The sequence below is a fragment of the Dama dama genome, chromosome 6, assembly GCF_033118175.1.
Source record: "Dama dama isolate Ldn47 chromosome 6, ASM3311817v1, whole genome shotgun sequence".
NCBI classification, from domain to species: domain Eukaryota; kingdom Metazoa; phylum Chordata; class Mammalia; order Artiodactyla; family Cervidae; genus Dama; species Dama dama.
The window spans coordinates 30,646,699-30,662,948 of record NC_083686.1 but is presented as its reverse complement, the minus strand read 5'-3'; the positions used below and the strand labels follow the sequence as shown (position 1 = coordinate 30,662,948).

The following is a 16,250-nucleotide window of genomic DNA, read 5'->3' as shown; positions in this document are numbered from 1 at the left end:
GCCTTTGAGTGCATGAGTTTGGGGTTCAGGAAACAAGTAAATTTGGAGACATACAAGTGGAAGCTTTGAGGATGAGAATGGAACTAAAGAACATCAGCCAAAGTAAGGCTAAAATCTAGGGTACTCCAGCCCTTAAAGTTTTGGAAAAGGAGAAAATGCCAGAAGAGAGACTTCAAAGAAGTACCTAGTGAGTTAAGAGAAAAACCAAGCTTCATCATGTTTAGGATACCAAATGAAATGAAGTGTAAAATTTCAAAAACGAAGAAGTAGTCAACTCTACCTCATAGCACAGAGAGGTTGGGTAAAACGAACAGATTAGTAAAATAAAAGTTGTTGGTGATCTTCAAGAAAGCAGTTCCCATAGGGATAAAATTGGGATGGGAGCAGGTTAAAGAGAGAATAACATGTGAAATAATGGACACAGACATTTGGATACTCCTTTTACAATAGTTGTTATAGGATAACCTAAAGAGTCTGAGAAAGACTTTGATGCTGGTAAAGATTGAGGGCAGGAGGAGAAGGGCACAACAGATGATGAGATAGTTGGATACCATCACCAACTCAATCTACAGGAGTTTGAGCAAACTCCAGGAAAGAGCAAAAGCCTAGCATGCTGCAGTCCATGGGGTCACAAAGAGTTGGATGTGACTTAGTGACTGAACAACAACAACCTAAAGAACTCTCAAAGATGGAATTTTTCTTTAAAGATAAGAAATATTGTGTCTAAGTACGGCTTCACTTGATCCTGAAGAGAGGAAAACATGGAGGATGCAGGAAAAATGAAATTAGACAAGCCATTGTGTGAACTGAAAGGAACTGAATCACATATAAAACTGTAGGATTTGACAGACAGATAATTCATGGCAATGAAATAATTACTCCACAGACAGAGACAATGGATATCAGAGCTTCGCATAAGTTCTAGTCTCTTGGGCATTAATGGCTAAAATCACACAACTCGGCCCCTTCTGATTCTAACACTAACCCTTGCTGCCCTGGTGTCAGTGAAGTCAGAAATGAGATTCAAACAGAACACCTATCATGCACCATATAGTGCACTTTTCACATTAAAACTTCAATAAAACACCTTAAATTGATGTTTATAAATATAGAAATGGAATCTCTTAGAGACTAACTTACACAGCCCCACTTGCTACCACACTGTAGAGCTGTGATTCAGATATCACATTTGAGGTGTTTTTTTGTTTGCTTTTGTTTTTTTTTTTTTTTGTCTAGGATGACCATAAAATTTAACATCCGATGCTGGGTACTTTCGAGAGCAAAAGGAACAAGTGTAATTGTTTAACTTAGGTAACAGATATAAACCAAGACTTTCTAAGGACATATGCAGCATAGGCTCATCCTATCTTTTCCCTCTACTTTTTGATATCCTTTGGTATTCAATTCAAAGAATTCTATTCAATTTTAATTTTCCATAGCTATTTTTAACATCAAAGATAAATTAGTTAACAATAAAGAGACCAATTTCATTTTAAAAAATATAATAAAGACAGGAAAACTTAAATATGCCTAAGGGTTAATTTATTGAAATGACTGGTTAGGAAATAGATTCTTAAAGAAACAATAATAAGCACAATTCCAGAAATTATTTTTATGCATATTTTGATATGTTCATGATATTTCCAAGTTAAAATTGAACTTTTATGCTAATGTTGAATTAAAATTTTGAAAATACATCATTTATGACTCAAATTCAAATTAAGATGAAAAAGCATAAAATAAATAAAGAAATAAAGTTTCATTTTTTGTTCCATGTAGACTCATTTAAAAATTATCTTAGTAGCATGATGCAAGGATTGAAAAGTTGCCATATTTCCAGTTGCAGTCAATTCTGTGAAACAGAGAACAAATATAGATTTAGTTATATGTTATAACTCTTCATCTCACCCCATTTGCAATTTTGGTGTGACTTTTTCATAAAAGAAATATTACAAAAACACCATGCTGTGCCCTATCTTAAAGGTTATAAAAATTCCTCTAGGGCCAAATATCAACTCACTTGGAATCATTTTATTAAAATGTCTGCTGAATCATGTTCACAAAAGGATGTGTATCTTAAGATTATCAAAACTATATTCTATTCCTCTTTTAAGTCCCATATCTGGACTGTGAGATTGTATTTTGACACATGAATTAAAAGACAATATATAAATTTTAAGTGAGATAAAATAATTGAAGCTCATAATGACTTGATTAGAAATGTGAATGCAGTTGATCTTTAAAATAAGCTCTAAAAGGTAATAGTCAATCATTGAGAATAAATTTATAATTAATCTTTAAGCTGGTATACTGATGGAAATTGCTACTATTGGGGCTTATCCAGGAAAATGAAATGTAAAAGATATTAACTATAAAAATGATCAGTCTGTCTCCAGCCTCCTAAAGCTTACCAAAAGTGAGGAGGGGGCATTCACTTTGAAATCCTCTTAGACCTTAAAAATTAAAAAAAAAAAATAATAATAAGTGAATGAATTATACAATTCTTGCCTTTTGGCAAGAAAATTTTCCCCAAGTATTGAAATCAGCATCTTAGTATTTTGCCCTCATATGCTCATATATCAAAAACAAGATGTGAAATGAGTCATGTGGTTGCATAAGGAAAACTTAAAAATTGCAGAAAATAGCGAACCTTCTTAGGTTTGTTATTCTTAGCCAAATGAGATTATCAAATTCAATTCTGGCTTTATTGTTCCTTAATCCCCTTCATCTAAGTTCTCAACAGACCAATTAAATCATAGTTCATGATATTATTTCTTCCCAATACTCAGTTCCTTCTACATAGAAAGAACAATTACATCAGAATCTCCATGGGTAAGCCTAGACATTGAGATCTGGTGGTGGAGGGAGGTGAAGGTTCTCCAGCTTATTCTGTTTATAGCTAATGCTGAGAATCATTAACCTCAGCTATGCTTATTTTGGAACCATTCATTATTCGTTTTTTGTAGGGCTCTTAATTACTCTAATACACAAACATCAGAAGTTAAACAGCACAGTTAGTAAGTTTAGACTTACAATAATAGGGAAGGGTCCCCGGACAGGACCAGGTACAGGCTCCTGGTACAGCAGCAAGGCCTGGATGGGCATCTCTCTCTGGGGATAGGGCACTGCTTTCTGGGGAACAGACAGAACTTTGGGCTGAGAAAGGGACAGCACGGACTGAGGAGGAAACATGACGGTTGGAGGAAGAGGCTGGGGAGTCTGGTGCATCCAAGACTGGAGCAGAGGCAGAGGAAGGTGCAGCTTTTCAACATCAGTGAGGGTCAGGCTCTGGCCTTCAGCAAAGGGCTCAACTGGATATTTAGGGAAGGGCATTTCTTTGTGCTTAGGAACCATAGTCTCCTTCACTTCGGAGACTCCCATTATTTCAGGCTGAAGGAAAGGCGGCACCACCACAGGGGTTTGAGGAAGAGGCAGGAAGTTTTGTGGGAGGCTGTAAGGGATGGGCCCAGCGAAGGGATAGACTAGAGACTGTGTCTGGGCAAAGGGGTGGATTTTATCCTGGAGTTCATCCTAGAAAGAAGGAAAAAAAAACTGTGAGTCCATAATCCAGTTATAATTGTTATTCATGATGAATTATCCTCCTCTTTTTAAAACATAACTCAGTGAAGAGAGAGAAAGAAAAATATTGTTTGGGGTCATATGAAGACTAATGAGTAAAATGTTCACTGAAGGATTTCTCATTAAGCCACTTCCTTCAGAGGTGAAATCAGAGAGTCAAATGAAATCAGTGTTTGGAGATTTCAACACTTATTCTGCCTCTTCCTGGGTTGCCTGCAGAGTGGCTTTGGATAATAGTCCCAACTGATTTCATATAAGGAAGGAAGATCTATTTTAAAAAGACAAAAAGTTACTCTGAGGTTTAGTTTTGTTTGTTTTAATGAAAACTAAGTCTTAATATGTAATTTTTTAATTCAAGGAGTTCCTTAACAATGGCCAACTTTTAGCACTACTTCTTTTGGTAGAAGGTGGTAATCTTGAGTCTTTAAAGGCATTAATTTGTAAATTCATTTTGATTTAGAAAATATTTGACCTAAGTGCCAAATAATCAATCTTCAATTCTAAAACAGGAGAGCTTAAATATCACAATTAGATAAATATGTTACCACAAAAGTAACTTAATGAAAGAATTTTATGTTGTCCCCAAATCCTTATTTTTAAGCAAGCTCTGCTATTTAATAACTATGTAGTATGGTCACACATTTGCTCACTCTGTACCTCACTTCTCTCATCTGGGTAATGGAAATACTTTTTAGAACTGCACACATTTATAAATGTGAGTATAAAAGCTATTGTATGTAATATAAAACCATTGAATATTCACTGTGTGCCAGTTCATCAACTCTGGGTAATTATGAATATTCTCAATTTGCAGGTGAAGACACTGATGTACAGAGAAACATTGAGCCAAGGTGATACAGCTGATGAGTCATCAAATGAGGATTAGTGCTACACTGTCACCCTACTGTCTTCCATCAGCATATCCATCATTAGAATCAGGGGATCACAGTCCCTAGTCCGGAAATGTTCCTACTAATATGCAGTTATTAAAACCAGGTATACATTAGTAAAATGAATATATCAATAGTTATTCTTAGGTATTTATTCTATACTCTGAAATTTGATTATGTGTTTAAAAATGTCTTTATATCTTTAAAATATTTTCACTTTGTCAAAGTTTTCATTTCTTACACTGACATTTATATTACCATTCTTTAGACTGAACATAATTATTATAAATCTTTTTATGTGTTATGTTTCATAATACTTTTCAAAATATACTCATAATGAACAAATTACCTCTGTTTGCTGCTGTCCCTCACTTTGCAACTTCTCAATTTTCTGCTAAAAAAAATCACACATAAAGAAATGCTGTTTATAAAAATCAAGCATGAAATTTTTTAAAATGTATGTTTAAATATGAAGGTTTTACCTTAGTGATGTGTGTAATAGATTCCTTTGGAAAAATAAAAATAAAATCAGGTTTAGCTTTAAAGAAAAATTCTTATTTGTCAACATAAATCAGAAAATGAAGGCATTTAATAGGCTAATATGGATAACTCATTTGATAATATCATTATTTTGTGGCTGAAAGTTTATGATCCACTATTCTGAATAAAGCTGTTGTATAAAAAGAAAGATGATGCAGTCAAGAAAAAGAAGATTAGAGAGCATAGTACCAAAAGAGGCATTTAATAGATGCTAATTGGGCTTCCCAGGTGGCACCAGTGGTAAAGAACTAGCCTGCCAGTGCAGGAGACATAAGAGATGTGGGTTCAATTCCCAGGCCAGGAAGTCCCCTGCAGGAGGAGATGACAACCCATTCCAGTATTCTTGCCTGGAGAATCCCATAGACAGAGGAACTTGGCAGGTTACAGTCCATAGGATCATACAGAGTTGGACAGGGCTGAAGCAACTTTGCATGCATACATGTCTCTCAATCACCCTGTTCTCTCCCTAGGAAAACAAATGATCTCTAATATTTTCATCTGGTTCTAAAAGAATAATAGTCATTGAAAATATATAATAATAATCACTAATGCACTTGTTAATCATTCTTAGTTCCCGGGTTATGTTTAGACTTCTAAAGAATTATAAGAAATACATACGCTCCTATAAGGATCTTATGACCTTTGTGAAGAGACAAAGTATACTGATGCACTATTTAACCAACAGCTAATGGCAGACCCAAAAAGTGTGGCGTAGGGTTATTATCTACCTCACTCTACCAGGCAGATTTGGGACTGCACTCATTCTCACTGCCTCCTATTTACTAGATTGCTGGTATAATAATAAAATATGTCCATTTGCATGTTTGCCCACACTTTACAAAGGGCATCCCTCTTTCCAGTTCATACTGCAGTTCCTAGTCAAAGTCTGAAACAGAAAGTGCTCAATAAATGCCAAAGCGTGGAAGGAGGTTACCATAGAGAGTTCATGACAGAAAAGAGGACTGTTCAGTTAATTAAGGTAAAAAGCAGGGCACAGTGACACAATTTCAGATAGCAAACCCATTTAGAAATTACTAGGATATTAAACCTTCTAGACATTTATTCCTTTAAAATATATACAGTGGAAATTGACCATAGTTACTGGTCAGTACATAGCCACATTGGCTTAAAGAACACTGGAGTGGGTAGCCTATCCCTTCTGCAGATCTTCCTGACCTAGGAATCAAACCAGGATCTCCTGCATTGCAGGTAGATTCTTTACCAACTGAGCTATTAGGGAAGCCTTAACTGCCCTGCTGCTGCTGCTGTGAAGTCGCTTCAGTCGTCTCCGACTCTATGCGACCCCATAGACGGCAGCCCACCAGGCTCCCCCGTCCCTGGGATTCTCCAGGCAAGAACACTGGAGTGGGTTGTCATTTCCTTCTCCAGTGCATGAAAGTAAAAAGTGAAGTCGCTCCGAAGTGTCCCACTCTGCGACATCGTGGACTGCAGCCTACCAGGCTTATCCGTCCATGGGATTTTCCAGGCAAGAGTACTAGAGTGGGGTGCCATTAATGTAACACAAAAAGATAATACAGTGTTTTATTGTTCTAAATTTGGGAAATTGCCTCTGAATGAACACTATCTTACCTCACTGCTTGAAATGCTTTCCACAATCTGTAAAGGAAAAATAAAAATTGACAATTAGCTGAGTCTTCTAGATTATCAGACTGTTACTATTTTACAGTTAATTTTTTTCTTTGTATAAAAATATCTTACCTCACCGGGTACATTGAGTTCTTCCTTCAAAAGAGGAAAAAAAAAGAAAAACTTTAGTTCCCACTTTAGTTCAACTCATTATTAAATATTTTTCCTACCTAATTTTTACCTGCTTTATTCAGAGCTATCTATTTCACAAATCTGAAGAATAAAAATGTTATACATGTTTTGAGAGTCTTTTAAATTTAGTAACTTTCATTGGTATATTTTTGTTTTACCTTAATGAAAAGTTTTTATGGGTAACAGAAAAAAGAGTTATTTTAATTTTTACTGAACTCTTTTTATTATAATTATGAACATATTTATTATTGTTGTCTGATATGTCATCCTCTGGAGTATCATCCTGTGTTGAACAGATACAGGTAAACCTAGCACCCTAGAGTAAGAGATACAAATATTTCATCACTGTAATAAGATATATGTATCTAGATTGTATATGCATGCAATTGTATTTGTGCAATATTGCTCATTTTTTGTTCTTGTGTGTGTTCCTTCTTGTTGGTCTATTTTCTTTTCCTTTAGGGATTGATGTTACAGATGGCACAATACTATAGAAATCACTTTACCCAGAGTTGTGGTCCTATAGGGTACTGTTGAGATAGTGGATGAACATAAATTACTTTCTTAGCATTAAAAAAATAAAATAAAATCTGAGATTGTGCATTATTTATACATTTACAATGTTGGTAATATGATTTTCTACACATAGGCAGACAGTACTAGTCTTATTTATTTCAACATTTTCTTCTGTATTTACCTCTCTTGCAAGGGCCAGAGCCACCAGGCAGACAAGGATGAGGACCTTCATGGCTTTCAATTCCTGTGAATGGGAAGATGAGGAAACAGTGTATTACTTGTCAGTCTAATATATTTTCTTATTTTAGTAGAATTACTTTCCTTTAAAAGGAACCAAAGATAGTGTATATAATAAAAATGTCCAAGACTCCATGCTTCCAGGGGAGTGCAGGTTTAATCTCTGGTCAGGGAACCAAGATCCTGCAAACCTCGTGGCAAAAACAAAAAGCCCTGTATTTTAGAAAAATATTGATAGACATTTTATCATATGGCCAAGGTTAAAATTTACTATGACTCCTTAATCTTACATTTCAAGTTGATGTTTCACAGCCAGCCATTCAGATGTTTTCAGCTAACAGCCTATATCCTACTTCACTCTTTTTCATTGTATTCACAGTACTTATGAGTGTTTTTTGGAAAGACAGAAAAGAAGTTACAAATATTTACAGAAAAATTAAGTGGTTGATTCACTTATTAAAAAATATGTATTTAGTAATTTTTATTGCCAGATATTGCTTAGATTCTGGGATTAGAGCAGTAAACAAAATATTAAGGTTTCAGTTCTGTTGGAGACTCAGTTTTATTGAGGGGCATCTGATCAAATAAAATGTATATGAAGAAGGTCATACTTTATTTTTATCTTTTCTCTACTAAACTAAGTGATTTTCATGAATGTTTGCCTTATTCATATCTTTTATTTCCAGTAAGACTTCTTTTTCATTTTAGCATTTTCTCTATTTGTTCCACTGATCCAGATGTTTTCTTGGACTGATTGGATTGTTTCTTCTCTATTCAGTCTTCATCCCCACATGCCTAATGTCATCTCTCCTTTGTCCCACATAATTTTAGAGACCATACACTATGCTTATTTTCTCTACATAGAACTATGTACTTATCTCTTGGTGATCTACCAGGGTGTCAGTTTCTCTTGCCCAGTCCCCACGTTACACTACTTTTCCTTGGAGTACAAAATAAAATACCTTATTGTTTTTGACCAAAATGTATTAAATGGTGTGTTTTGTTGCATTTTTATAAGTTCTTGAAAAAAATGCTCATGCCACCAACATCCCTTGACACACATCTTCAATCCCAGATTTTCAAACTAAATTAAGAAATTTTTCCTATATTTTTCTCATGGATGCTAATTCTTAATTTTTTTTACTTTATCCAAGATGTCTATAAACTTCTAAATAAATTTTTATTGTCAAGACCAAAAAAGAGTATAATATTCAGAGTTCATTACATGTAGGGAGGATATTATTAAATTTTGTTTATTTTATAATTAGCATTTTATATACCAATTTTTAAGGCATTTCATTACTGACTACTATACTTTGAGCTATAATTTCTGTCAGGCCACATTTTTCATTGTTTTTGTTTCCTGGTACTCTTTGCCCAACCTAGATTTTTTTTTTTTTTACAAAGTAAAATACTTTCTCTTTAATTTACTTATGTATTTCATGTATCCATTTTAATATTTTTGAAATATTGTAAGCTAAATGATAAACTGGAAATTTGGATGTTCTAAGCAATTTTGATAAATATACTCTTCTTTTACAAATGCCATTTATAAACATTTCAAATAGCACATGTATCCTAACAACCGTCTTTATCTCTTGACTAAATATGCTACCTCTATAACCTTTTCGTTGTTAGAGCTTTCTCAGTAAAACTTATTCAAATCCCCATAGTATAAATTAAATGTGCTTGCCTTTATGGCTGAGGTAGGTTTAATCAAATTGAAAATATTTAATTCAAGAAAAGATCTTTTAATACAGCCTGTTAATTAGTCTTGTGCTAAAGAAAATAGAAACCACTGTTACTACGTCTTTTTAGATTCCTAAAACATGTGCAGTCACTATAATTTTTGTCAAATCTTTATAGTCACTTCTATTTTTTAACATATTTGCTAAAAATAGTGTAAACCTTATCTTAAACACCCTTATTTTTAAGATCTATTTTAAGCAATTATATTCTTTCTACATTTTAACCTAGTCTGAAATGAAGATGAGTAGCAGATACACTGAAATTATATCTGAGATTCTTACCTCTTTTCCAAAGTAGAGGACAAGAAGTGAAGGAGTACCTGAATGGATAATGATCTGATTTTGTGGCTGCTTATATACAGTATTTAATGGCATGCTAATTTTGTGGTTTGAAATAAAACCAATAGTGAATTTAAATTCCTAGAAATCTGCATGATTAGAAAATGAATTCTTCCTATTTTCCTGTCCCCAGAAGTTCTGGGGAGCATTTTAAAGGGAATAATTCACAATATGATAAAGGAAATGAAATTGTCCAGTAGCTACAGACCTTGGCTGGGGCACATGGAAGTTTTGGCCCAGTCCCCAAATGATTGTAACCACAATAAGGTCTCTTTAACATTTGGTGGGTTTTTGACACCTTGGGGTAAATTCTAATACACACCAGCAATACACAGACCACACAAAGAACACAATTTCATGCCAACCTGAGTAGTTGTTAGTGTTTATGCTACAATGGAGAAAGTTACAAGCAGTATTTATGCTATAATGGAGAAAGTGGCAAGCAGTATTTATGCTATGATGGAGAAAGTGACAAGCAGTGTTTATGCTATGATGGAGAAAGTGACAAGCAGTGTTTATGCTAAATGGAGAAAGTGACAAGCAGTGTTTATGCTATAATGGAGAAAGTGACAAGCTAACAAGCACATGATGATAGCTTAGACCTGAAGAGCGAAGAGAGTATAGACTAAAAGGAAAGGAAGAATAGGCTCCTAAATATAGGGGGGGAAAAAAAGTCAGTAAATTAAGCAAATGGAGTAGGAAAGGCAATCCACTCCAGTATTCTTGACTGGAAAATTTCATGGACAGTGGAGCCTGGTGGACTACCATTCATGGAGTTGACAAGAATCAGACACAACTCAGCGCACACACATGCAAGCTAAATCAGTGAATCTGGGTCATGGATTGCAAGGAAAAGGGATGGAGGTGAGAAGAGAGAAAGAGAATGGGGTCAGATAATGGCAGACTAAGCATGCTGTGACTCTAAGGAATGTCAATCTTATTCTCTAGATAGTGGGGATTTGTTGAGGGGTTCTAAGACAGAAAGTAACATTTATTTAGAGAATACTTATGTAGAACAAATATTATCTGTACAGATTTATTAAAATGGGACAGCTCAAGTTTGGCCTCATATCTTTTATAGTGACTCAATGTTTATCAGCTAGTATTCATGGAAGGGTAAATGAGGGAAGGAAGAAAAAAAACGAAAGCCCAGACAGGAGGAGGGTCTTACCCTAAGTACTACAATAGAGTCTGAGCCAGACCTCAAAAGTACTTTTTATTAATAGGAGCCCATTTACAAAAGCAGTCTTCAAGTTTCTTTGCCTCTTTAGTGATAGATATTCACAAATGTAGTTGTATTTCACACTACTCATTTTTACAAGGTTTGTTTCTTCTATTCATTGCCTTCAATATATTTATTCATGGCTTTGGGACAGATAGATGCCCTTCTAAAGTAAGTACTTTGACATAATTAATAATTTTTCTTCACAATATACCTTGCATTTATATCATGCTAAGATGTGTGTTGGATGGGAATACATCTCACTGTCACACAAGTTTTGTATTGCTTAGAAAACCCAAATTAACATCTACTATGTATTTGGATTATTCAGCTAATATTCATTCTGCGACTGCTCATATGGACCCAGGAGGAAGTCAGGAAAATAAATGATGAAATGAACTCGGTGTCATAGATATAACTAGAAAAGGCCTTGGCTACTTCATATTCCTTTATGTGTTAGCTATTGGTTGCCAAGGTCACAGGCAAAAAAATGTGATTTCTGAGAAAAGGAACACAAAAGAAAGCATGTCCTTCTCATTCAACATTTTCCTTTTATTTTCTCAGGAAGATGCTTTACATATTGTGCAATAAACACAGCATTTCCTTATGACTATCTCTTGCCAATTTTGCATTATATTAATTGATAGAATTATGGATTCAATTGGACCAGAAAAGTAGGTAAAATCTTGATCAAGGAAATCCTTAACAATATACTAAAGAAAGAAGCTTGTCCAAGGGAAAATTGAAAAGCCAACAATTTAAGATGGCATCAGGTACCACTGTCCAGGTAAGCCTCAGAACACAATGACCAGTAAGAAGCTAAGTTCCATGTGGGCAACTCAAATTTTTGCAATGTTACCTAAGAGTTGCCATTTTTATAAGGCAAAAGAATTTCATTCGGGAAAATTTTATTAGATAACCCAGGGTGAGGAGCAAGATATAGTCAAAGCAAGATGTTCTAGTACTAATTTTTATAAGCATGATTTGTTCAGCCAAAGTGTTTTTCCCATGTTGGCTGATGAATATGAAATATGCAGTCCTGATATTTGGATATATTCTAGCTCAAACCATGTAAATAATATCCTCAGAAAGAAAGCAAGGGGGAAAAAAAAAAAAGCAAGCAAGCAATAGAAAAGCTGGATGACGAGTACAATAAAGGGACCAAAAAATATTCAGAAATAAGAACTAGAGGAGATATTGGGAAATCCCTGGTTGAGTCCAGTTTAGGATTTTGTACTTTCACTGCAGTGGGCATAATCTCTCATTGGGGAACTAAGATCCCATAAGCTGTGTTGGATGGCCAAAATAGTAAATATTAAGAGATATCATCCATAGAATAGTTTAAGTTTATTTTAGAGAAGAGGAAATTGAGAATATGAGAACTTGTATTACTTTTTCAAGATACTAAAGCTATTTAGAGAGAGAGCTGTTACTAAAAACTTCAGTTTCCTAAAAATTATTTGAAGTACTGTTTAATAAATTCCAAAATATAGAGGGGAGGAAAATAAAATACTGAGGATTCATATAATGATTCAGATTTAGAAACAATATAACACAGAATTAGTGAATTCTGACAAATTATTAAGTAGGAGCAGATAGTTCAGCATTACTCATGTAGATGGAGTATTTAATCCTTTCCAGGAGATTATCCAAATATAATAATTTCCTATTTATGTGAAGTATAACTATATCCTATTTATGTGAAGATTAGTTTATAAAGTTAATCAAGAACCAGAGAATAAGAAAAATGTTCTGTGAGTCAGCAGATACTATGAATGCATAAAATCCAGAACCCTGATTCATAGGACACACAGCTAATCCTGATTATTATTCCTTTATATATGACCATAGAACTTCACTCAAGTTCAAGATACGTTTGTTGAGCACATCAGTATCAGTTCAGTCCCTCAATCATGTCCGAATCTTTGCAACCTCATGGACTGAAGTACGCCAGGCTTCCCTGTCCACCACCAACCCCTGGAGCTTACTCAAACTCATGTCGATTGAGTCCGTGATGTCATCCAACCATCTCATCCTCTTGTCATCCCCTTCTCCTCACACCTTCAATCTTTCCCAGCATCAGGGTCTTTTCCAATGAGTCAGATCTTCACATTAGGTGGCCAAAGTATAGGAGTTTCAGCTTCAGCATCAGTCCTTCCAATGAATATTCAAGAATGATTTCTTCTAGGATTGATTGGTTGGATCTCTTTGCAGTCCAAGAGACTCTCAAGAGTCTTCTCCAACACCACAGTTCAAAAGCATCAGTTCTTTGGTGCTCAGCTTTCTTTATAGTCTCACATCCATACATGCCTACTGGAAAAACCATAGCTTTGACTAGAGGGACCTTTGTTGGCAAAGTAATGTCTCTGCTTTTTAACATGCTGTCTATGTTGGTCATAGCTTTTCTTTCAAGGAACAAGTGTCTTTTAATTTCATGGCTGCAGTCACCATCTGCAGTGATTTTGGAGCCCAAAAAAATAAAGTCTGTCACTGTTTCCACTGTTTCCTCATCTATTTTCCATGAAGTGATGGGAATGGAAGTCATGATCTTAGTTTTCTGAATGTTGAGCTTTAAACCAACTTTTTCACTCTCCTCATTCACTTTCATCAAGAGGCTCTTTAGTTCTTCTTCACTTTCTGCCATAAGGGTGGTGTCATCTGCATATCTGAGGTTATTGAGATTTCTCCTGGCAATCTTGATTCCAGCTTGTGCTTCATTCAGCCCAGCATTTCACATGATGTATTCTGCATATAAGTTAAATAAACAGAGTGACAATATACAATCTTGATGTACTCCTTTCCCAATTTAGAACCAGTCTGTTGTTCCATGTCCAGTTCTAACTGTTGCTTCTGGACCTGCATACAGATTTCTCAAGAGGCATGTCAGGTGGTCTGGTATTCCCACCTCTTTAAGAATTTTCCACAGTTTGCTGTTATCCACACAGTCTAAGGCTTTGGCGTAGTCAATAAAGCAGAAGTAGATGTTTTTCTCGAATTCTCTTGCTTTTCTGATGATCCAATGGATGTTGGCAATTTGATCTCTGGTTCCTCTGCCTTTTCTAAAACCAGTTTGAACATCTGGAAGTTCATGGTCCACGTACTGTTGAAGCCTGGCTTGGAGAATTTTGAGCATTATTTTCCTAGCATGTGCGATGAGTGCAATCATGTGGGCATTTGGACATTCTTTGGCATTGCTTTTCTTTGGGATTGGAATGAAAACTGACTTTTTCCAGTCCTGTGGCCACTGCTGAGTTTTCCAAATTTGCTGACATACTGAGTGCAGCACTTTCACAGCATCATCTTTCAGGATTTGAAATAGCTCAACTGGAATTCCATCACATCCACTAACTTTGTTCATAGTGATGCTTTCTAAGGCCCAGTTGACTTTGCATTCCAGGATGTCTGGCTAAAGGTGAGTGATCACATCATCATGGTTATCTGGGTCATGAAGATCTTTTTTGTATAGTTCTTCTGAGTATTCTTACCACCTCTTCTTAATATCTTCTGGTCTCCTAGGTCCATACAATTTCTGTCCTTTATTGTGCCCATCTTTGCAAGAAATGTTCCCTTGGTATCTCTAATTTCCTTGAAGAGATTTCTAGTCTTTCCCATTCTATTGCTTTCCTCTATTTCTTTGCATTGATCATGGAGGAAAGCTTTCTTATCTCTCCTTGCTATTGAACATATACTACAAGCTAGACCAGTATTTTTCAACCTTCATATTATTGATATTTTGGGCAGAAGAATTCTTTTTTGTGGGGGTTTTCCTAATGTGTTGTAGGATGTTTAGCAGCATCCCTGGCCTCTACCACGAAGATGGTAGTAGCACCAATTGCACAACTTTTAGAATCAAAAATGTTTCAAGAAATTTCCCAAAGTCTCCTGAGGCAGGGAGTTGAAAAATCATCTCACATTTAGAATGACTATGCTAGAAGACTAGAAAGGTCACACAATGGAAAAAAAGATGTAGATGTTGTGGTTGCTGCTTGTAATTAGATCATAAATGTGAAAGCACATATGACTATACTTTGTCATGAAAGTAATTTCCCCACTCCATAATTTCATCCTTCCTACTCTCCTATACCATTTCTTATCTACTTAATAGCCCTCTTTTATATCTGAAGCAAAACATTATTTGATTTCATCAGAACCTAGGACCCTGTCAGTTCTTCAATGCCTTTAAATTCATATGCCTCTACACCCCTCTTTTCCACCTTAAATTTCAAGGAAATCACTAGTTCACTTTTTATACATATACCTAAATCCCCTACTTGTCTCTGATTTTACTATACTGTCTTACCTAAATCATACCACAGATTAATCCAAATTCTACCTTCTGCCTCTGTGAATGTAGCTGAGAAAAATAATACTCAGCATGACAATTGTTCTCACTATAAAATGAAGTTCAGCAGTCACATTACATATCCATCTCCACATTCTTAGACTGTTATTTAACATTCAAAGCAACAACACCTTTACATATACCTTTCATTGATTTCCTCTTACTCTCAGATTAAAATCCAAAACTCATTAAAATGACCTAAATACCTTACATCATTAGGTGTTTCTTTGTTCTGTATATTCTCCCTCTAACTCCTGCTCTGTCCACTGGCCTCTTGCTATTCACTGAACACAATAGCTGAGCTGACACCTGAGATCTTCCCATTGGTTGTTTGCTCAGTCTGTGATTCTTTCCCCACATAATCGCATGGACCATTCCGCACTCTATACTTATGTCTCTACTTACTTTTTCTGTGAGGCTTTTCCTGGCCGTGTTACCCTAGAATCAATCACCTGATGTTATAGAGGGATAACTGAACTATGGAATGGGTTAAACAACAGGCATTTATTTATTGTGTTCTAGAGGCTGGGAAGTCCAAAACCAGGGGGCAGCATAGTTGGATTCTATTGTATAGGCCTTCTCGCTGGCTTGCAGACAGGTGTCTTCCTTCTGTATCTTCACATCATGGAGAGAAAAAGCCCTGGAGTCTCTACCACTTCTAATATAGGCATTAATCCATCATAGGTTTTCCATGCCATGACCTCACCTAAACCTCAGTGGTGGCGCTAGTGGTCAGGGACCCGCCTGTCAAAGCAGAAGACATAAAGACACTGGTTCGATCCCTGGGTTGGAAAATCCCTTGAAGAAGGGAATGGCAACCCATTCCAGTATTTTTGCCTAGAGAATCCCACGGACAGAGAAGCCTGGCATGCTACAGTCTTATAGGGACGCAAAGAGATGGACACAACTGAAGCAAATTAGCATGCAAATCTCAGTACCTCTCAGAATGCTCAATTCCTAATAGAACAGATTGCAAGGTAAGGTTTCAACATATGAATTTAGAGCAACACAAACAGTCAAAAACATAGGTAACCTGCTTAAAGGCAAGAATAGGAGAT

At 35.6% G+C, this 16,250-nt stretch overlaps 1 protein-coding gene across 1 annotated transcript; it reads right to left on the bottom strand.

Annotated features, from left to right (window-relative positions):
• Nucleotides 1-1,846: 1,846 nt before the first annotated feature.
• On the bottom strand, nucleotides 1,847-9,664 carry CSN2 (casein beta). Its single transcript, XM_061145572.1, has 8 exons — nucleotides 9,572-9,664; nucleotides 7,486-7,548; nucleotides 6,729-6,752; nucleotides 6,600-6,626; nucleotides 4,952-4,975; nucleotides 4,819-4,860; nucleotides 3,034-3,531; nucleotides 1,847-1,852 (listed from the first exon to the last, which is right to left on the bottom strand). Exons 1-8 carry the CDS (start codon nucleotides 9,662-9,664, stop codon nucleotides 1,847-1,849), a joined length of 777 nt encoding a protein of 258 aa, XP_061001555.1.
• Between the last annotated feature and the right edge of the window lie 6,586 nt (nucleotides 9,665-16,250).